Below are 23,538 nucleotides of genomic sequence, written 5' to 3'. Positions count from 1 at the left end.
TAAAAGTAATATAGCACCAAAAAACTTAGTAAACGTACATCTATTAATAAGTTGAGCTCATTGGTACAGTCGTAGAATCCCTGGATCTAGCAACAATTGTAGCAAATGTGTTGATTTTGTGGGTTCGTTGCTTTAAAAATTTTCAAATTTTGGTACCATTTACGATTTGTGCAAACATTTTAAGGGGATAAATATCATTTAAATATATCATTTAAAGGTGGGCGCTTAAACCCAGTCTTGCAATTACGTGCTGTCGAAGTTTCCAAACGTACTGAAAGTTTGCTTTGCCTTTACGACTAATACTCACAGTGTGATATACATTTTTTCAACGGTTCAGGATTCATGTTTGCCCGCAACTAAGGACGTCGATGGGTTTATATTTCAACGCAGACGATCATTTTCTATAACAAAAATATCTAGATCTCTTGATATCAAATTAAATATAAAAATCATATTAGTTAAACAGACAACAATTTAACAGATTAAGCAAACATAATTTTAAGGTAAGTTATCCAAATGCAAAATCTGAAAGTAACATCTTGTCGCTATTATAACGCCAGTAAGCATTTCATTGTGTAACCCGTGATGTTATTTGAAAAACGTAATGGAACTGTATTTAATAGTTACTTTCATTTTGAGGTCAATCTGAACGCTTCCCTTCTTGCCTTATCACATATTGTTTAGGTACTCTCGAGAAGGAAGTCATTTAGCTACGTAAGTGCTGTCTGAACGCGATTTCAAAGCAAAGGCGGAAATTTAAGGTCAATCGATATAAAGGTTACATTCGTAGTCATATTCAGATTGTGCGCTTGAATCCAACCAATTCACTTTTATTTTGCATCGACTAAATATTACGTTATTTTCTGCGTATATAATAAGCCGTGTGAATCATAGCAGTATTACCATTCTCGGATGTACACTAAATATGTTGCTGGGCCTATGTGCATATTACCATGGTTTTTATGCAATTTTTATTCTTTACCTTTTACCTAATTCTCTATTTGCGAAATTGGGTGGCCAAAAAAACGGTCTCCGCGGCACTCACAAGCGGAGGCAACGTTAAGTTTATGTTCACATGGTTATCCCTGATCCCTGGAGTGTGTTCCGAAATGATTCACACGTGAGTGACGTGTATGGTAGAATGAATATCACAGTATTTAGAAACAATTTGCATTTTGACTGAAACTTACAACATGTTTTGTTACGCCTACGCGACCAATCGCGATGTGTTTCTTGGGTTAGGTACATTCAACACATAACAGCCTAGTAGTCTATATACGTGTGTGTTTCCGTAGTGGGCTCATAGGCCCGAGGTGACCAGACATCCCCGATTTTCGGGGACAGTCCCCGATAACAGTGTGTTGTCCCCGATGAACAAGTGTCCCCGAAAATGTCCCCGATTCGTCAAAATGTTCAGGAATTTCGAAAATATCCCACATTACTAGTAAAATAATTGTAAAAACAAAATTTAGTCAAGTGTGCAGTCGCAGAACGGAACTTATAACCAGTATTTCAGGTGAGCCAGTGTAAAGTGGAAACACTGTTAAAAAGATCGATCTAGCCTAGCACTATTTGGACCGTATAAATGGCAACTACGGCGACACAACGACACTTATAGTGTGAGCATGAGCAAATCACAAGCTCTCAACGAACCACGTAAAGTAAGTGGATTTCATTTAAGAAAAAGCTACATTTTTGAAAATACAATTGATTTAAAAAGTGCTTCAAAGTATCACCATTTTACATCTAAGCACCTTAGGCACTTGAAACTTTTCTAAAGGGGAGGGGGACAGCCCCTCCCCTTAACCCCTCCCCCATATCAGTCACGCAATAAATGTCTCCGATTTCAGTCACGAAAATATGGTCACCTTAGCTGAGGCTGAGTCTGTAATAAGTTCGCAGACAGTCATCAGAATAGGCGAATTAACATTCGCTAGACTGTTTGAGTGAGCCCTAGAAAGTGCAAAAGAAGGGCCCGCAGGGGGAATGATAACATATTTTGTTGAATGGGGGGGGGGGGGGGTTACACTCCCAGGCAAGTCAGATATCATGCTGATCATCTCTGAATACTGACAGAAAGAGCATAGTCTATTCAGATTTTTAAAGAGAATTATCGATGACTTTTTCAGTGATCAGTTTTATCGTTAATAATACCTATGTGGAAATAACATAAAACGTCAGCTAACTAGAGTGACCATCTGTACCCTACATTGCTGACACATGTCATGCAAACTGTTTGGTATGTATTTTGTACTAGCTTAGTCTGCCCCACCAATCAGACCCTTCGCCTCCCCCCCCCTGTTTGCCCCCCCCCCCCGGATGGAAAAGTCTGGCTACGCCACTGTTGTGGGGGTATGACGTGCTTACCGAGAGTGACAACTATTATTGCTCGATACAGGTGGCAGTTGCCAACAGTGGAATTAAAACCTTTACCGGTTTCGAACCTCTTGCCTTAGAAGCGTAGCTTTACCTACAAACCTGTAGGCGGTGTATTGAACCTGGTATCCAGTACTCATTAGTTCTCTGACGGTTGGTTCCAACATGGCCTACGGATTACTATTGTCAGATTGAGTTAACATTTTTTTATTGATAATTGAATGGATGCTAACAACCCTTTTGTTTTATTTCTCTGTTTCTCCAATAATTAACAAAACACTACTTTTACTGAAATATTGCAAGTCAAGCAGCGTCCACAGTGCATCCTATTTGCTTATCGTAGCTATATTTATTGCAAGTGGAACGGTCTGAATAACATTTGCAATTCCAAGAACGCATACATACGATTAAGAAAATAAAATTGGTACACTTTTGTTTTACAATACTATAGATGCACTCCACGATAATGCTAAACATTTTAACTGAATCTTTGTATTTGCAAACACTGTGCCAGGCGATGACTATGGTCTTTTTCCTTTCCAAATGATTTGACTAATAATGACAAAACTACTATACTAACATATAATGGTGAATTCCAGTAACATAATTAGATGCACGTTCCAACTTTCATACGTAGCCAACCGTCTATTTTTCTTTCTTTTCAATGACCTATTATTTGAAGGATAACTGTTGACGTAATTTCAGTAACTGCACATCTGTCCAAGCTCATCATATCACAATTTCTTCATTAAAGGATTAGATGAAAAAGATTCATGTTTTTTCTTCTATTTTTTGGTCAAAATAAAAGATCTTCGTGGCCGGAAAAAAAAATGATTATGACGATTATAAACTTTTCCCAAATTAATCAGCGATGATTATTTTTTGTCGAAAATATAAATAGAATTTAAAAGATGAAATCAGTCCATTACTTCAATAAAAACAACAAATAATATGGGCGTGAAACAATTTTTGTATTTATTTGGATATAGAAAAGCAAAGTACTACAAAAACAAAATGTTTAATATTCTTATTAACATCTGCGTATCGTTCATAATGTATACGATTGATACTAAATCATCGTTAGTTTGTGACGATTAAATAGTTAACGTTTGTCATATATCAGACATTTACGCTGTTTGACATTGTATGACTATTTCACACTACCACAGACCCTACACATGTAGTATTAATATACAGGTAGTCATATTCATATAATCAGCTGAATATATCTGTTGTATACTTTCTTTAATTGATATTGCGTGACTACTTAACTCCCTACTACCTTCCTATACCCCCACCAATGACAACACTATCTGAATGTCGTCCACCATTTTAATACATTTTCTTTCTTTAACATTCTAAATTTTTGTAACTATTTCACACCTCCCTTACCTCCCACCCCCCTCCCACAAAAAACAAATAACATGTATAATATAAACAGGCAAGTAGTCATATTTAAGTAATAACCTATTCATATCAATGGCTCTTTCTTCAATTGTCACTGAATGAAGTACTTCACCCTACAACTCTCTCCTAATACCACCAACTCTATCCCTCTCTTCTAAGAGTTCATATATTTGACATCATTTTTTGAATGTTCTCTTTAAATAACACCCGTCCTGACAACATGTTCTTATTTTTCACATTACTTTTTGAAACAAATGTATAGGCAATTACAAGAAAAATACACTTTACTGAAGAAAAAAAAACACCCTAAGTATTTCAACGAATTTTCAACGATATAATATGACTCCAACAAGGCAAACATTACTATAATGTCCATTTGGATGCCAACAAAACCAGTAAGTCATTGCATCGCCGTGTGTTTAAGTAGTGAAGCCTTGAAAATAATGAGGGCGCTTTGCGTTATACTGCAAAAAGCCAGATCATTTTTACGTCTGCATATACATACATTGTGCATTCGACTTTGAAATTGAATTTGATTTTACCCGTTTTTGTGAAAGAGTAGGTGTACTTTGCAAAACAGAGACATGTTATGGCGACCAGACTGGTAAGTACTATACTCCTGACTTAAGAATCAAGTCTGATTTTTTGTATCGCCTCTAATGACTTGAATAAGTGGAGTGTTTTGTGCAACTTTTAATATCTGGAAGTGTAATTTCATCTAAGAGGCACATGGCAAACATTTTTCTTGCTTGCATTATTTTAGTGCTCCACTCAGATATTGTCATAGTTGTCCCTTGAAAATGTAACCCTCCCCACCCCCCCCCCCTTCCGCAACTTAATTTGTGTATTATTATATATAATTCCATATTAGTCTGTGCATGCAGGTCTGAGAAATAATGTTACAAATTGGGTAGTAGTTTATGCAAGATTACATATCCCACCAAGGGGCAAGGCTACGTACATAAACATAAAAATTGGGTAGTAGTTTATGCAAGATTACATATCCAACCAAGGGGCAAGGCTACGTACATAAACATTAGTTAGGCTAAGCCTATTTCCTAGTACTGAAATGTTAGTGATACGCCCATGATATCATAACCGTCATCCCATGTTATTATAGCATGTGGATCTATCGTTAGGTATACATTTTTTAAGTAAAATGAGGTGGTGATAATTTTTTTCACTAGGCTTTTAGTCATATCGCATTCAAAAGGACAGCCGGTCTAGGGGCCTGGGCTAACTATATCCAGGGTCCAGTGAATTACAATACAGCAGCTGGACGACACTAGGAAAGTAATTATATTCCTATGTAATTGCTTCTTCTATTGCTTCCTAAGAATTACCTGTGAAACTACAGTCCACTGCTACATTTTTCACGATTTTGGCACCCAAGTGCAGCACACGATATCACCATTTCGAGTGATTAATGTCAACGTTATCACTTTAGTTATGTCAAAGACGTAGTGTTTGTATTACGCTCCGTTACTGTCTTGCCGTACAAGCAAAGCGCCACCAGTTAAATGGGTGGCTTCAGTATATGTCGCATGACGTTATTCTCCCTACTTCAATTTCTATGGGTGATGCATATCTTATGCACCAACAATTGATCACGGCGTCATATATGCTAGTGTGATTAGATTTACAGCCACCCCCCCCACTTCCATTTCCTATTTTGAACTTCGATGTGTGTTCTGTTTTACTTGTTTATTAAATTATTGATTATTATCAGTACTTTGACTAATTAAACACCTAAAACATGGAGCAATCATTACCCCATCACTGAACTTTGTATCAATCTGATACTATCGCTTGCTTAGGATGAATTGTCACAACCTGTCAGCTGGCGGTATACCATAAACCGCGGTGTTTATGAGACGATATATCTATTTTACTGCAAGACCACAAAATCACTCTAGGAAGGGTTACATAAGCCATTTATATTACTGCCAGACATCAATATTGGTCAATGTTTACGACTTTTAGAAACTGGGTCAAAGAGAGTGAAAACAAGAAAGGATTGGAATCTATGTTGAAAACAAGTCTATGAAGCAAAACTTCAACTCCACGACATAAAATTATAAAATAAAATAGAATCGGATATCGGCATCGATGTATAATGAACATTCTCAGCAAATTTACACTTTCGTTTGCGTTTTAGGTAACAGTTTAAGGAAAACCCTGCAGACGGGTGTGACAAAGTGTTACCTAACAAAGGTCCCCCAAAATGTTGACATATATTGATCAGCATTATGACGCTGTCAATACATAGAAACAGACATACGTGGTATCCAGTGCAGTTGAGGACGAACGGGGAAGGGAAAGGACATTGTACGGGAGAAATGAATCCAGTAAGAATATAAGAATATAGGGGCCAGGGGTGACGGTACCATTGATATACCAGTTTTTACCAAATTTACCAAATGAGATTCAATGAGGAAGTTCATCTCGATTTAAGGTTAATACAATGGAGGGAATCCGCAAGGAACACCCCTCCCCACCCCTCTCCCCACCCGGCCCCATGCGTGCAGAGACGTCAATGATCAACACAGTGGATGTTGACAAGGAGAGATCCTCGTATGGGGACGAGGAGTGAAAATCGTTTCTTTAAGAAAAGAAACAAGGAAAATGGAAAACCGTTAAAATTCCTGCCTGGAGATGATTCAGATATTGCCCAAAATACGCTATAAAATCAGAAAATGGTCACCAGATGCCACATTGAACAATGTACTTTGCGATCAGTTTATTATACACTTTTGAATATTTGGTAATAAGTTGGAAGTTTAGAATCTTTCAAAAGGCACTTGTTTCTAGAAAATGTTGGGATGAACTTGAAGAGAAAGTATAAATTTATGGCACACATAGCGACATTAACACTTTTGTTAGGAGAATTTATAAATCTCAACCGCAATTATACCAGCCTCACCTGTTTTGAGAGTTAATGTATAGCAATAACCTTCTGTGTGACCTTGACGCAGGACAGGAAAAGAGTAAGAGGTTGAATTGACAAGTTAGTACATAGACTACATGTTACACAGATATAACACTGTTGACAATATTTCTCCGATTAGTTTTCTTTTATTGCTTCCATTGACATTACAACATCAATACATATCAATAATTCCATTATAAGTTTCTACGATATGAACTTATGATATAGTAACAGATACATGAGATGAATAGGTTTTCATTGTATCACAATGAGAGACCAGGATCGCCTCAAAGGAAACAAGTGTGTTTGGTAGTAAAAATTGTATGTTTGTACTTACATGCAGAAATACGGAAATACCAAGAACATAACAAAATAAAGGGATAATTATTTCATTGGATATATCTCATATCATAAACAGATATCGTGACGCTGTGATTTTTCCATATTTATATGTTAGTCAGTTTTTGAGGTTATGTAAATATATTCAGTTTTGCGGGACAGGGCTTGGGTTATATTGGTAAACTTTATGGCTTCATAACATCCAATTGGGTTAAAGCAAGTACGACAAAAACTACATTACAATGAAGTGATCATGAATATTTGTTAATCATCAATCAACATCATCAATAAGAAGGAGCAAATTAACGATACCAAATGATGAAAAATGTGTATGGAGAACCGATCATTGCATTGAAGGTTCATGTTAAATATATAGAACACCATCTTCGTTATGATCATTATCATGTATTGCAATGTTATCTTACTATAATACGTTAGTCACGTGTTCCTATTGACTCCAAAGAAACATAATTAGAGATCATAATCATGGAATAAAGAACTGTATTGAAAAGCAAATCATGTCATTGTTATTAATGAATGTCTAAGACATTGTTTTAGTTTGATTTTGAATAACACAATTAATGGTATAACGATAGACAGCCTGTCATTGTTATTATTATAACATTTAACAATATTCTTCTAATATTCACTGTATTACGCGTGAGTATTATCAAAGATTAATTCATAACATAGAAATAGGAGGAACGAAATAAAGCAACTAAATCTTGAAAAAAAGTAAAATTAATAAACGGATGAAGTAGAAAGCAATCTAATAATTAATGACGAAATATCACAATAATTAGAGCAAGTATTAGATATGTCTTAGAATTGTTCTAAATCGAAGGAAAATGTCTGAGTATAAAGATAATAAAGATCTGAATTAAAACGAAACCGGTAGAATCATTTATAAAGCGCATTAAAATAATGAAGAGTAAAAATTATGTAACAAGACAAGACTGTATATGAAGCAATTAATGAAGGCAAAATGTAATATTTAAAAATTAAACTAAACTAATATTTAGTACTATAATATCAACGGAAGGTAAATATAGACGATACAATATTAAGAAGTGTCCAACGGTCGCTATGGTTACTTGATTAGTGGAATATTAAAGTGTTTTACGTCTTCACCCAATACGGTATTATAATATTTATGCCCACATGTACTAGCTATTTACCAACAACTGTATTCCAATATTGGATACAATCTGATGTACTTGAAGGTTATGGAGTTATTGCAATATAACATTTTGCCCGTTCCTAAAATTAGGGCCCAATTAAACTTTGCGCTCAAATGGTCCCACAAATATTGGGGCCTACAACTTCGGGTCCAAAAGGGAATCACCTCATTAATATTCATAAAGTCAGCGCTAACAAATAGGGCACACCTTCTTACTATAATACATCTACATTTAGCAAGTACGACAAATATCCATCACTCCGTTGTTGAGTTATCGCGGACCCAAGCCAGTGTCACAGAAGCACACACAGACACACGTACACGACATCACCATCGCATAGGTTCCTTTTGCCTTCGACAAGGAATCAAAAAAAGGGGGGGGGGCGAGGGGAGTCTAATTTTCTTTGTCAAAATTGGTTGTACTAAACTATGGGTATTGTAATTGTCACTTACCTTTAAACAAAGTTGGGATCTTTCGCAATTTAAAGTCAAACCAAGGAAGTGAAAACATTTGCTGTCAGTGGCATCACACTTGACATCACCTGACATCACACCTGCTATGACATCACACCTGTCAGCTTCAAGTTCACTTTCAGTAAAAACTGTTGAAATGTCATCAACTATCGATATCTCAAAAACGCAATACAGGAATTGGATTCACATTTCACCAGGATGCTTAGTGTGTGATTCTCTGTAATAAGCCAAATGTAAATTTTCCTCTTGATTTTCATTTTTAAGATTATCGACGTTACAGTCAGTTTTGATTTAAAACATAACGAAAAGCGCTAACAATAATGGGAACCTGTCTATCTCCTTAATTTCTGTAGTAATGTTATAAATCCTATATCGACGTCATGTTATCATACCTGGAGAAATATAACTAATTGCGCATGATCAAAGCATCTTTAACTTAACGTTCGAAGAGTTAACGTTAACACTCAATAGAAACGTGTGTATGTTTGTTTGTCGGTAAACTATTTTGAGCGTTCATGTTATATTCTTCGTGCGCTGATGGGATCAGTTAATACTGTACATCGAATAGGATATGCCGTAAAATTATTAATAATAAACGCAATTATTAAAATGATGATATGAAATGTACAGATCATAAATCAATGAAAACATTCATAAAGCGAAGCTCAAAATAATTATCCAAAATAAAGTATTGATCGGTGAAGTTATTAAAGTCTCAGTTACTTAATATGCACATACTATACATTTGTTATATGATCATATAATATGACGTAACATGACGTCATCTTATTGTATTCATGTTAAGAACGATAATACATAGGTACAGAAAGAAATGAAGAAATGCTGACTTAGAACAAAAACATCACAGATATTAATTAATATCACATATAAGTTCTTGTAGATCTATTTTAATAACACAATGTTAGTGTAGATAACTAATGAATGTTATTTAGTCCTAACGTTGTGGCTCTACTCTAGTTAGATTTAAGACATTACGTAACCGATATGTCACAGCTTAAATCTTAATTTATTAAAAGGAAGAACGAAGAAACCACATAAAAGTTTAATCACGCACTCCTACTTACCGAATGCATGTGGATACAGTATATACAGATTTTAAACATGTGAGCTAGAAAATAGTTTAAAAATATTAACAGAGTTAGGTGTTTATGTATTGTTCTGAGTAGTAAAGTGTTAGTAGGGGAAGGTGAGGGGGGGGGGTGGTAGGAAGGTGGAGATAGGGTCTGGATTTTTGATGAATCATATCATTACACACAATTGGATCAATAAAGGATGTTATACCCTGCAACGAGGAGTGCATGGAGGTCGAGAGCAGGTCACCAGCAATATCTGACCAGGGATACGCGAGTAGGTAGAACAACCTTTCTCTTTATTTAAACCGCTAGCAATAAAATTCAAATTATATATGCTACCTATGGTTAAACCCGCCTAATAGGTGGGGTAATATATCTTAATTAATAGTGGACGCGTTTCTCATAATTACTCATTCTCTGTAACATGTGCTTCTCTGTTTTTGTTATGTTCTAAGTTACATCGAGCTAAAGTCAAGACACACACATAGTAAATTGTCAATTGTCATTTCTTAAACTTGGTAATCAGTGACCAGGTGCGTATCCAGGGGGGGGCGTTGGGGGCGCGCGCCCCCCGGGTAAGAAAAAGAGAAGGGAAAAAAGAGAAGAAAAAAGAGGGGGAAAAAGAGGAGGAGGAGAGGAAGGAAGGGAAAAGAAAAAGAAGAAAGAGAGAAAAAGGAGAAAAAGAGGGAGGAAAAGCAAAACACGAAGACACCGGGAAGAGAAAGAAGAACAGTGACATCATTACAGCGCTGAAGGGTAGCCAGTGACGGATCAATGATTTCGTAAAAGTGTGACTCACCCTACCCCTTACACCGACAACTCCATTTTGTGACGTTTCCATTTTCCTCTCTCACTAATGATTTATATATATACTATATATGGTCTATCATAACGCGTGTGTAGAACTGTGCTATGAAACCAACTGTGGCTGGTCTCGAACTCGACCGTGTCGTCGGGGAACATGACGCATTTTGGGATGGGGGCGACCGCCCGCCCCCCCCCCGCCATTCAGCATTTTTTTAAATGATATTGCTAAGTAATTTCAAAATAGAAAGTGCTTAGAGGCAACTTACAAGGCCTGGAAAGTGTCATTTCCAGTGATCTGGGAGACATTTTCGGCCAAAATTTGCTTGTACGCTTCGCGCCCACCTATGGTGGCGCTACGCTTAGATAATTTGCCTACAGGCTTCGCCCCTCCCTTGGCAAATTCCTCGCTACGCGCCTGTTTGAATTTGTAACGCAAACAGCAGATATCACATCATATCAGTGAGCATGAAAATGGCGTAGCAGGATGAAAAGCCTCAAAACTGTCCGACTTGCCTGAAAAAATAACCAAAAATTTTCGCGCGCTTCGCGCACGTTCAACGTGTTCATGTCAATATCATATAAGCAAGCATCGGTTATTACATCGCATGCCATCATGTACCGTACGGTCCGTTCAAATTGCGCAGTATACCGCGGGATGCTAATGAAAACAACGACATGTCACATGTAGATGTATAAAAAGCATGGAGGTCCAATTATGTCAAAACTCTCTTTTACATTAGTAATGGCGAATTAGGGCCTGTACCCCCGCCGCGCAGTGGCGGAGCGTCCATATGGTCAGGGGGGCGGATGCCCCCCTGACGGACTCAAATGGACTGCTGGCGCCTTTTTCAGCTCTTTACCACTTTTTACTTATTCGAGATTATTGACTTTGTTATTGCGCTCTCATCTACTTATTGACATTTGTCACATTTTGTTGGTGTAATTTGGCGATGACACCTTATTCTTCGTTTATCTGCAAATTAGCCAGGCCCGGAAAAGGTCATTTCCGGCGATCTAGAGAGTATCTTTACTCAAAAATTTTATGTACGCTACGCGCCAACCAGTGGTGGCGCTCCGCTTAGATAGTGTCGAAAGCACCCCTTCAGACCATTCTCGCCACTCCTGACCAATACCCCTAGATCCGCCACTGCCGCCGCGCCTCCTACGCCTATGTGTGTAGTGTAAGGTTGAAGGAAATATCTGCTATTTTTTCATTTCCTTCAACCAAGTTTTATAATAGCCGTTATAACAGGTTTTAATATTTGTACACCAATAAATTAACTGTGTCTGAATTTTCGAAAATTTCTGACCAACATTCTACATCACACTTCCCTCTACTCGTGCAATTTTGACCGGTCTGTTAGGGGTTGAAGGAAGTTTTTTCTATATTGGTTGTCCATAGATGAAATTTTGTACAACATTATGGCTATGTTTTGAAGTGAGTTTATTCACGAGAAATGTGAATTTTCAAATTCTGAACAAATATGGGGCTTAAAACCTTGAAAAGTGGGGCTGACGGGTATTGTGGGCCGCGACGTAGAATCACCTACAAAAGCAAAGACCCACAGGAGATGCGATCAGGTCGAACATGATGTGTGCCGGGTTGACAATCTTCAAAAAGGTTATGGATGGAAAAAAAAAAACTATTAGGAAATACTTGGTTCTCAGGTAAAAAGTGTACATCTGGTTGGTCATTTCAAGCCCGAGAAGTGCCGTTTCCGGTGATCTGGGGGGTTTCAAAACAAGAAATTTTCTTGTACGCTGCGCGCCAACCGATGGTGGCGCTCCGCTTAGATAGTAATTCGCGCCCCCCTGTTTGAAAATCCTGGATACGCGCCTGGTGACGTCACCATATTATTTCAGTTGGTGGCGAAACTAAGGTCGCTGTCTCTTAATATGAAATATAGTGTACAGTCTCTACAAACTTTAGCAGCATATACGTCAGATTTAGATATGGTCACAAGATAACATTTATGTCTCCACCACCTTGTAACCCATCTAGTCCCAGAACGACAGCAATGTAACTAACAAAACCTAACAAATTTCGTCTTGTAGATTTTAAAGCTCAAAACTATGTAGTTGAACATGTAGTATATTAAAGGATAACTTTAAGCTCAACATTAGACCACTGGCTTTCAGTCTAGGTTGTTTTACTACAGCATTTTTAGACATGTTACTTTAAACAGCTGAGTTCACCAGTAAAGATTACTGGACTATTTAATATAATACGGAGACAGTCATGTAAGTTCATCGAATACAAGAACAAATTCTACGTGGTACAACATTTACACGGACAAATGGAATTGAAATTCATCAAAATTATCTCTGATTGGAATGTGAAGTTAAGAAACCTTATCTTTGTTGAGTAACATTAACATTTATGAAACAATAGCTTTACATTAATATTTAGACCTGCACTGAGGAGCCTACGTCACGGTCAAATTAGCTTTTAAGGAGCATTCCAGACATCCAGCATATTTTAAAGGTGAATATCTGACAAAACCAGAATAGCTGTAGAAACTTTAATAATATGACTTATTTATTGACTTTTGAACTTAAGACTAAGAGTCTGCCGAAAGCCATCCTTTATAACACACATGCAGTTACCTACATATTTCACATCTTTGTATGATTTGGAGTTATTAGTTGTATTGTACAACTTAATATCGAAACAAGATCCATCCATACTGGCTGCAAAAGGTACAGTGTTCATCAAGATTACCTTTAATGAAGACAGAAATATTATGACGTCACAATCACACTAGTACGCGAGATTTTTTTCCCAGCGCGGTAAAGGCCATCATTTGCACACCTCGCTTCTCATTGGCTGGGTCTTGCACTGTTGATGCTCAATTGGGAAGTTCTTGCTAACGCTATGCGTGTGTGTATGTATATGAACATACACGTGCACGCAGTGGATCGTGATTCGCATGTGTATTATACAGGGGCTTTATCTGGCGATGTTTGTAGTATTTGGGAGATATTAACAACCTAAACCCTTTATCAGATTCTTTCTCACTGAAATTACTGCCATCGTTTTGAGAAGAGAGTGAATGACGTCACAGTCCTGCCTGCTGATGATTGGCGATGTTAGATGATCATGTATTTGAGCTGAAATATAAAGATAAAATGATATGTATTAGGTAATATTGCTATCATCATAACTGGATCGAGCAAACTACTTATAAACAGAACAATGGAGAAGTAAGACCTACACAACCCCCCCCCCCCCATAAAAAGCGCCAGCAGTACAATAAGCCAACACCGCGACACGCGATACAAGTAATTAAACCAACCAGCTTAACAAAACACCGCGACACGTGATACAAGCTATCGACCGGTATGAAGTTGCCCTCTTTGGTCACATAACAGAGCCGTATATATACGGCTCTGGTCACATAATCCATAGCAGCGCCCTCTCCAATGCCTTTGTTGTCCTCGTAGGTAGGTATACATTTTTTCTTATATCTATTTGAAGTTATGTCCTTCTTACGCCTAAGCAGCGGAAAGGAAGGTTGTGTACATCTAAAACTATTGTAATAATGAACACATACTTTTTTTCTGTTAATGGAAGGAACTTATCACTCATCTTCATACATTTAATCAGGGATCAGCTTGGTTGTTAAAACAATATAATAAAACCAATTACAGTCGAAGCAGATAATATTAGTGACCAGATAAGATTAGAAAATTACAGATATAGGGATAAAAAATGTGGCTAATGATGGAGATTTATTTTAATATATTAAGATATTCCAATTAAAAGTAACATACATAATCACTGTTAACAAAGACAATGTTAGCTACTAAGGTAGAGGGTATTCAGCTGTATTGACTTACAGTTACTCGAGACTTGCCAGGTTTCTCTTGTAAGTCCACTCATCGAACTTCTAAACAAGAGGGAAAAGTATAAGCAATAAATATGTATAAGATAACACAATGCAGTGTATTTAAATGTTGTAAATATTAATTATATGCAGCCATATAAGAAGTGTTATTTAAAAGATAATGGATTCATGTTACCACAACCTTTTTTTTTACCTTTTGTAAAATTAATTTTGCATGTTTTCAAATGTATGGACTATTTTTGTCCTGTTTATTATTATTTCAGTTATTTGTTTAGGGATTTCTAGCAAGAATATCCTGTGAATATTTTATTACTGAAGATGATATACACATGAAGGCTTAATCCATAAAACCATGGTCACCTATGATGTGGTCCCTCTGATTCCATGCTCGAAAGGATTTGTGAAGGTTGGATTCTATAAAAAGTTCTACTGTTTGCTTGAAATATTGGAAATAAGTATATACATAACAAAATGAATAGAATATGTCAACACATATTGACTCAAAGCACGAGGATATAATCCTTTCCCAATATATTAAAAGGTTTCTGTGTAAAACAGTATTACTGTACAATAATCAGTTCACTTATCTCCACACCCCATCCTCCTCCCTGCTGGTAACCATCAAATGGCATATTCAGGGGATTTTCCCTTCCTATCACGATGCCTTAATCAATGCATCCCAATGTACTATCACACATTGGTGCGATGCAGGGAAATGTTCCGTCCTGTTTATAAGCTGATCCCGTCTAGCTGAGTAGCCATTTTCAATTAAGATGCAAAGTTTAACATTCTCATCATTATGGAAGTTCGACAATCCCTTTCAAACATGAATTTAATCGTTACAGAACCATATCCAGGTCATCCAGCTCATATTGTGTGCTTTTCTAAAGAATTCACAAACGTGGGAGCCTAATCAAATTGGACATTGACTCATGTGATTATGCAATAGAATGGTGAGAGTTCAGGATCTGGTGAAGAGTGCAGCATTTTTGGGGGGTTAAAATGGCCAGTGTACTCTATTCTGAAGGTAAACTGAGTTTGATCCATAAATGTGGTTTATATATTTCCAGTTGGACACCCCTCTCCCCTCTTCCTCTAGAACTTAGAAACCAATCGGATCATTTCGTGAAAAAGTTCATACTGTTGTACCTTTAAATAACGGAATTCCATGACGTCACCATTCGTGACTTCTAACTGGATATGTATATTAGTTGGTTCTCTCGACCATGCTAGACCGGGCTCTGCTTTATGTTTTGTTAGGCGGAACTTATCGCAGTTCTTATTTTCAGTGTAGGCGTTATAGTCGTTTAGTATAAATGCATGCGAAAGACTATTAACAGTTTAGGGGTTAATTTTAAGTGCACATTATAGTGCGCAAGACAGAGTCTTGTTTGCTAGTGTTACCTTGTTCTCCAAAACTATATTTTAATTAAGGATAAATCATTCAGATATTGGTCTATGGTGGTTTATAAACCAGTCTAAGTAACAGTCCCAAACTGCTCTGAGAATGTTCCAAAGATCAATAGCTCGCTTAAAACCTATGGCTAGTGGTCATGTTGGACCGGAGACAGTTACGCAGTCGTAACAAATCCTGAAAGTAGGTTTTTAAAGTGTAATTATGGCGTCCCGGGAACCCTAATTGCGAAAATATACACAACTATACTGATAGATAATCACTGTTCCGTTTAGACAAATAGGACCCTCAAAACCCTGTCTATACAAGAAATTGTAAGCCATATTACTTTCTTAGAAGTTTCTTACCATGTTGTTATAGTTTCTCTGTACAGTATCAGTAAAGCGATTCTTAATTAAAAAAAAACGTAAAGCGATCCGGGTGTTGCAGGGTGAAAGTGGCCGATGTATATGAAATTATTGTAAAATTGTTGACGATTTAATGACGTTAATTTGATAGACGTCCATTAATTTGGGGGGGGGGTTAGGGAATAAACATCTTCATTCAACTTTGGTTTACATATTTTAGATTTAAATAATTTAGTCGGACGAATCCTCCCTCAGCCTTAAAACAATGGAACTACAAGCCGCTAATTTTCTGCCTATCAACAGACATATTTCATCACGTCAACTCATCCGTCTTCTGCATGGTGACTATACAAACTCAGTATTCGTTATTACCAGTAGGCCCACACAATCCTAGCTGTACGTGTAAGCTAACTAAACATTAAAAGGGCCTCGGTAGGTTAGATATAACATGCTTTGAAGCAGCCTTTGTGTTAATTATGTTAATAGAAGACATAATTCGATACTAAACATTCAAAAGAACATTGTTCGTTAGCTGGACTAAACAATAGTCATTATAGATAATGTCACAAATTTAAATAAAAAGAAATAAAAAATAACCTTCTGATTTGGTGTTACAAGCGCCACCTGTTTGTACATGTGTGTAGGCAACATGTTTAAGATTAATGTTTGCATTGAATATTATATCTTTGGAAAATAAAATGGAATCATGCTTTATATCTCAATTTGACTAGTTTGGTAAAATATTAAAAAAATGACCGATTACATGGTTAAATACTAACAGTATCAGGTTGTGCTAGAAATCAATCCATTTTTAGACAACAATCGTCTTTAAATTACTTGTATTTCTCGCCGCTCTGGACTGACACGTCAGCATTGATTTAAGCTTATTGCCCAATTATTGTGTTTATTCTTTTGACTTTTGTTGGAAATGTTGAGGAGTCACCTCATATTCATATAGGTTTATCTTCATTAAATACCTACGCCGTTGCTATCATGTCAGTTTGGTCTAAAGATACCCTCATTGTAACTTACCTGATGCACGTGATCTCTCAGATACTAAAACTTTTTTTTTTTGTACATTGTTTCTAGTTTCTTTATATTTGGTATAACAACAGCTTGGGGTGCTCACATTCCACAGTAAATGGTTTCTACTCCAAGTAAGTCATTTTAGTCACAATGGACCCTCTCGCATCACAATGAATAATAACGATGCTATAACCCAACGGATACCCTCACAACCCAGTAAATCATCTTGCTCCTAGACTCACTCATCAACAGAGAGGACCAGTTTATCTCTTCAATTTCAATCATTAATGTGTTTCTGTTTGACGGGTATGTGATGATGCTTACGTGCAAACTTTATTGTATCGTTTACCAAATTTATGTGAGAACCTTAGCTCCTCCTTAACTTTCCCCAACCCCTCCTCCACCCCGGAGAATGATTCTAATGATTTTATTATATGAAAGATTATGGACGTAGAGATATTTGAATATAGACTTCTAGAGTTAGCCTTTTCTGTGTATAAAGAAAATGGTTACACCTTCCGTTTCCTTTTACAGTCAACCTTGTCTTGACAGCTAAAATGTTTAAATGTTAAATTCCACTTCGGTGTGAGACTTTCAACACACCATAACATCAGACTAACCTTGTAGTATTTAAATGTCTATTCGCAACTTTGTGGATCTTTTCTTTGACAGTGTGTGCGGAAGGAAGATTATTTAGGCCGCATCTAAATTTGACATTGAGAACAGTGCTATCATCATTACCAGATATAAACTTGTAGCTGGTCTATCTAAATTCCCTGTTCGATACACGACAATTATAATTCTTTTCCCTCTGATGAGAAACAAAGTATAATACTCTTTTGTCTTATTTCTTTGTTCAACATTAATTTATACCTCTTTGTCTGTTATTAAAATTACCGTTACTTATTAACAGGAACATGAATCTATGTCTCTCTTACCTCTTCTCCTGGTAGATTGCCATAACGGTCACAGGCCTGAAAGGAAGAGAAATATTATATTCATGAGATTTTAAAATTGAATTTCAGGAAAATATAACATGACGAGGCAAAAAATATATAATTTAGAATGATATATCTTCACAAATATCGCAATAAACTATTCCTGGCAGGTAAACACACATCTACATTGAACACCCTAAAGTCAATAAAGGAGACAGACTCGTCAATGTAAGATGCACGGACTTAAAGGGTGTGAAGACTCGCGCAAAAGAAACATCTAATGCCGGTTATCTGACCTAGTTTCCAATGAGGTGTAACAGAAGTGTAAGACACCACCATCGATCCCAAAAAGTACGCACACAGCTACTACCGTCGGTTATTAGACACTAGTGTACAGTCAGTACATACAGCTGCGGTCAATACCCACAGCACAGTGTACAAACGATACAGCGATGGACATGGACAGGTATCACGTTTCATTACTGTCTACATTTTGTAGCGACAAGAAAAAAATTCACTTGCAAGCAACGGAGAGTTAACTTTTGAAAGATGGCGGCACGCTGTTTGGGGCGAGTCTTCAATGCCTTTAATAACATTAATATAAAACATCAGCTTTATAGGAAAGACAGATTTAGTTTTAAACCCGTTATGAAACACTGAGTGACGTCATCAAACACTGAGTGACGTTATCATGACCAACTTCTCACTGAGATGATCAGATGGCTACCATGGAACGAGAAGATGACGAGGAGGGAAAAGAGTTTAGTAGAACGTCGTTGTTGGATCGATTTAATGTCAGAAAAAAAGCAAAATCTGGCTTAGCCCACAAAGCAGCATATTGGTTACACCCCCCCCCCCCTTCGTCTTAGATGGTCTGTTTCTATCGTATTGTTAGTAGTCTAAAGATATCCATGAAAGTTTTGGAAATTATGTAGTTGTCCGATCAATACATACAATAAGAGACACAATGGGATAATTAAATAGATTATAGATCTGTTAACATTTAAACATTTGATGAATTATAATAAACCTTGAACATATTTTTTTATTCTAAATTTACCCTGTCAATGTATGTTCAATTAGAAGTGTGTATATGTGCACATAATCAGTTTTCCAATAAGCGACTCTCTCTGTTCAATGTTAGGCAAGGAACATTTAGACCAGGAAGCGACGGTCTGTAAATTAAGGAATATTTAGAGTGGGTTTATGTAACCGATACGCCCTGTGTGTCTGTTAGACTAGTATTGGCAGTAACCGCGTGAGCTCTTCATTGCTGTGTCTCTATGTATTAGCTGGACTTCGTTCGGGTTGCTCATATACTCTATAGAAAGGCTGTTCGGACTCGAGAGTATCATACTCGAACCAAGTGGTCTCGGACTCGTCTCGAAATAAGGAATAATTTGACTCTACTACATCAGAGTGTTTCTTATCCTATAAGATACAGATATATATATAAAAGTTCTGATGGAAAGAGTAATAATAACAATAGGAACGATGTGAGGATACAAGGCCCGGATGTTGCATTATTTTATCATCAGTACTTGAGTATAATTATGAAGATACAATAGTTAACTTGCTGGGTGGTAATTTTACATAATCAAACACATAACCAGGTACTTTGAACACCCCCTCTCCTCCCACTCGGGCCCAAGCTCCTTCGAGTTATTATTTTTTTTAAATTTTATATAGCCGTTATTAAAAAGACGAAAGGAATAACAAATATTTTAAAAACACTATTACTTCAGATTCACCGTTGATATTGTTTGTATCATAATGATGCTGCTTATTCATAGCACTGTACAAACAATTAATTTTCCTAGTATGTTAAAGTGCATGAAGTTGAAGAGATCTTAAAAAATCCATTTGTTTCTAAGTTTTAAGTTAAACCCAGATACGTCCTTCTATATAGAGGCCTGCTTGGACCCACACATGCACATCAGTCACGTACAATATATATACATCAATCTAAATCAATAATGAAATATAATAAATAGGGATCCCTTAAATCCCATTACAACTCACACTACTTGAACCGAGTAACATTAAATGATTGTTGAAGGCATATTGATGCGTGCAGAGACGCCAGACGTAAAGATTCTAGAGATGAAAATTATCCATTGATATTTTTACCAAGAAAACATTTTTTGACAGAGACGGTGTGGAGAGAAACACTGGAAGCACGGTAGATTCATTTCGCTTTATATGTTTTTATCTGTCTGAATATTCTCTATTTTAAAATTAATAATATCCATTGATTCAAAAGGCAATTACTTCTATAAGGAGAGCATAAAGGGGTCTATATGCAGAGAAAGAACAAAAATCAGGAAATAGGATGAAAGTGCTGGAGTGCGGGCGTAGAAGGGAGACTTCATTTATTTTCATTTATTTGAACCAACCTCGTCACAAGGTTTCTAATGTATATTGTGTATTGTACAATATATATACATCCTGGAGAAATAACTCCTCGTAGTTGGTCAATTACAAATTTATCCCCCCCCCCTTCCAATTAGAATCTCTAAGGAAGTTTTTTTTCTATCTTTTGATATATTATTTAAAAATAACGAATCAAACCCGAGAAAGTGTGCCATTACGATAAGTAGGCAATACGTAGATTTTTATGACCAATTGTCTTTAATTGGCTTCAAGTTTACTGAATTAGAATAATATCCTAAAGTGCACCGTGTGATTAAATGAATTACCACTTCAATAATGCGCACACATCTATCTAAACATTTACAGTTGCACAAGGTTTCGTTTCATGTTAAATTAATAATATAATACAACAACGGATATAGCTGCTTTAGGAACACATGAATATCTTTCCAAATCAGATGAAACGGTGTTGAAAGAGAGGAGTAGGGACAGTTTATAATACAATATGGAAAGTAGGTTTCTAGCACCAACAGAAAGTTGAGCAAAATACAAAGCTTAGATGATAGAAGGGTGATGAAAGCGTTGTAATATTATCACGAGGGTTCTAAAGTATACTGTGAGTCTGATAGGAAGAAGACACTTGACAACATGTAAGATTGCGCCCATTTCAAGAGTGTCGGGTAAAAAGAAGATTATATTCTAGATTAATGCTCTGTCCTATCGTGCCCTGTATAACATACTAATGTCCAATTCCTCACTGTTACAACAGTTTAAAACACATTTAGTAAACAAAAAATCTTTTATGTCACTATCTTAAAGTTAGAAAATCACCAAGACTAATTTGAAGTATCTATAGCTATGCATACTGTAGCACTTTCATCCATGTAAACAAACATGTCTTAGTCCGGAGCGACTGCAACAAAATAGACCATAATTATGACTAATTGTTGTCTGTTATACCAGACAGTCGTATCTGTAATTATGGATCCATAATATTTCGCTGTGTGTTACAAATGAATATGCGTCTACACGCTCTCCGTCGGCGAACAGCGGCTTCTTGTCTTTGCAGGAATGCTTCTTCCAATATGTGACGCCTCCCTCGTAATACAAACCTCATAATAATCAATTAAAGCGCTAAGGCAAATTGAGCTTCCATCGCCATCATCTACTACTTACAACTAATAACCCCGCGAAACATCGTCAAAACCGTGACCCTTGACCGACAGCTCTACTGAATCATCGGTACAGATTTACTCCACAGAGCCAATCTGAAGCCACTACAAAAATATATTTGCAAGATTTTCTTCTACAGTTTATTCCAAATCACGAATATAACAAAATAGCCTTCAATTTCTTTCATTTTATCAATAACCGTATCACCTCTTCCTTCATTTATATCAATCGCCAAAATGTCTAGCATTTGCACTCTGGGAAACGGTGAGTCTGATGTTCACAAGCAATTTCGTTAATCTATGCACTCCACACACAGATATTAGGAAATAAAACCAGTTTATTATTATGGTTTTAAAACTAAACAAAGAACAACAATGTCGAATCGCGCTGCTTCGCATCGGTCACCATCTGTAATATTACCTGTTCATCCTCATTTCTGACCTACAAACTACAGGTATTTAATGTCCTCTACACATGAGTGTACGTGGAACCGTCACAGAAACATTTACCTTGATACATTTGAGTTAATAATTGAGTAAGATTGAACTTAGAAGAAAGGATAGCAAAAGTGCACTTCTGTACAAGTGTTCTACTGAATGTTGAAATGCTATGCTCGTTTGTTAATTATCATAACGATGCTCGTGATTTGCTTACATAGTTTTATTATAAACATATATTTTAAAGATATGTATTTCTGTTCACTTTCAAACTTTTAAAAGTTTGTGTCTACGTTTGGAATAAACGTGATACATAATTTACGTGAGTTATTCCTGTATTTTACTTGGCGCCCTTAACTCTCCACCCAATCCTAGACACTAATGATAAGGTCCAGGTGTTGCAATATAATATCTTTAACAATTGCAGATAATTATAAAGATACAATAAACAATTAGCCGACAACAAATTATAAGTATTCAACGATATTATCATTAACCGAGTTGGAACAACTCCACTCCAAACCCCCCCCCCCTCCCCCTTCGGATCCTGACACATTCAAAATCGTCTAATGTATGTTTGTTTGTGTCCGTTCCAAACACGCGGGAAATAATACAAATTTGTCTTATATTTATATTTTATCAAGAGATTGCATTTGTTTTGGTTACCATGGTATCCGCACAAGATAACAACGAATCGGATAAGAGGAGCTACACATATATACTACAGAGTTTCTTTCTGTTTTCTAATTTGTTCCCATTATACACAAATACAATGATCCTTATCCCCCCACCCACCCCCGGAACCCTTGAAATGTCAGTAATTAAAATAGCTCCCTGTTTCCTCCATATATACATATGACCAAGATCATGGCAAGCATTACCACTCAGAAGAATATACCAGAGTCTATTGGTTTCAAATAAAAACCAGACTAGTCCTTTCATTATATCTAAGCCTGTTGGACCCACACACTTATGTCAGTGACGTATACACTAATCTGGATAAATACTAATTTAAGCAAATGATCCTTCTAATCCCCTGAAGCTTTCTAAGCAACACAGTTAATTTATTAGCAAGATTTAATTCACAATGGAAGAATATCATGATGGATATTTCTAGGTTCTGTATTTTGTGTTGTTATCTGCTTCAATCTGCTGGTAACAAACTTATAGCCGTAAAAGGAAAGATAAGGACCTTGAAAACATATTTACATTTATTTCACCAAAATCAAACCAGGAGAGATGAGAGTAGTCAGAGATATTAAAGGTTTGGAAACAAACAAATAAAACATGACAATAAATTTGTGGGGCAAAATATTGTCTGAATCTGATTAAACGATAAATACCTCACTAGTATAAGTAGCAGTCATGTGGTTGTA

At 36.5% G+C, this 23,538-nt stretch overlaps 2 protein-coding genes across 16 annotated transcripts in view; one reads left to right on the top strand and one right to left on the bottom strand.

Moving 5' to 3' along the window:
• The window catches only part of LOC139970082 (uncharacterized), an 892,672-nt gene that overhangs the window by 385,904 nt on the left and 483,230 nt on the right, over nucleotides 1-23,538 (top strand). The gene's annotated exons all lie outside the window — the stretch shown is intronic.
• LOC139970055 (uncharacterized) overlaps nucleotides 7,882-23,538 on the bottom strand; it is a 78,128-nt gene continuing 62,471 nt past the window's right edge. The window contains exons 7-9 of the mRNA XM_071975671.1: nucleotides 18,180-18,215; nucleotides 14,447-14,496; nucleotides 7,882-13,717 (exon numbers count right to left, since the gene is read on the bottom strand). Coding sequence (XP_071831772.1) covers nucleotides 14,449-14,496; nucleotides 18,180-18,215 — 84 coding nt within the window. The 3' untranslated portion in view covers nucleotides 7,882-13,717; nucleotides 14,447-14,448. The remainder of the gene's footprint in view (nucleotides 13,718-14,446; nucleotides 14,497-18,179; nucleotides 18,216-23,538) is intronic.

The sequence above is a fragment of the Apostichopus japonicus genome, chromosome 7, assembly GCF_037975245.1.
Source record: "Apostichopus japonicus isolate 1M-3 chromosome 7, ASM3797524v1, whole genome shotgun sequence".
Lineage (NCBI taxonomy): Eukaryota > Metazoa > Echinodermata > Holothuroidea > Aspidochirotida > Stichopodidae > Apostichopus > Apostichopus japonicus.
The sequence above is the reverse complement of the archived record's forward strand: the minus strand, read 5'-3'. Positions and strand labels throughout refer to the sequence as shown.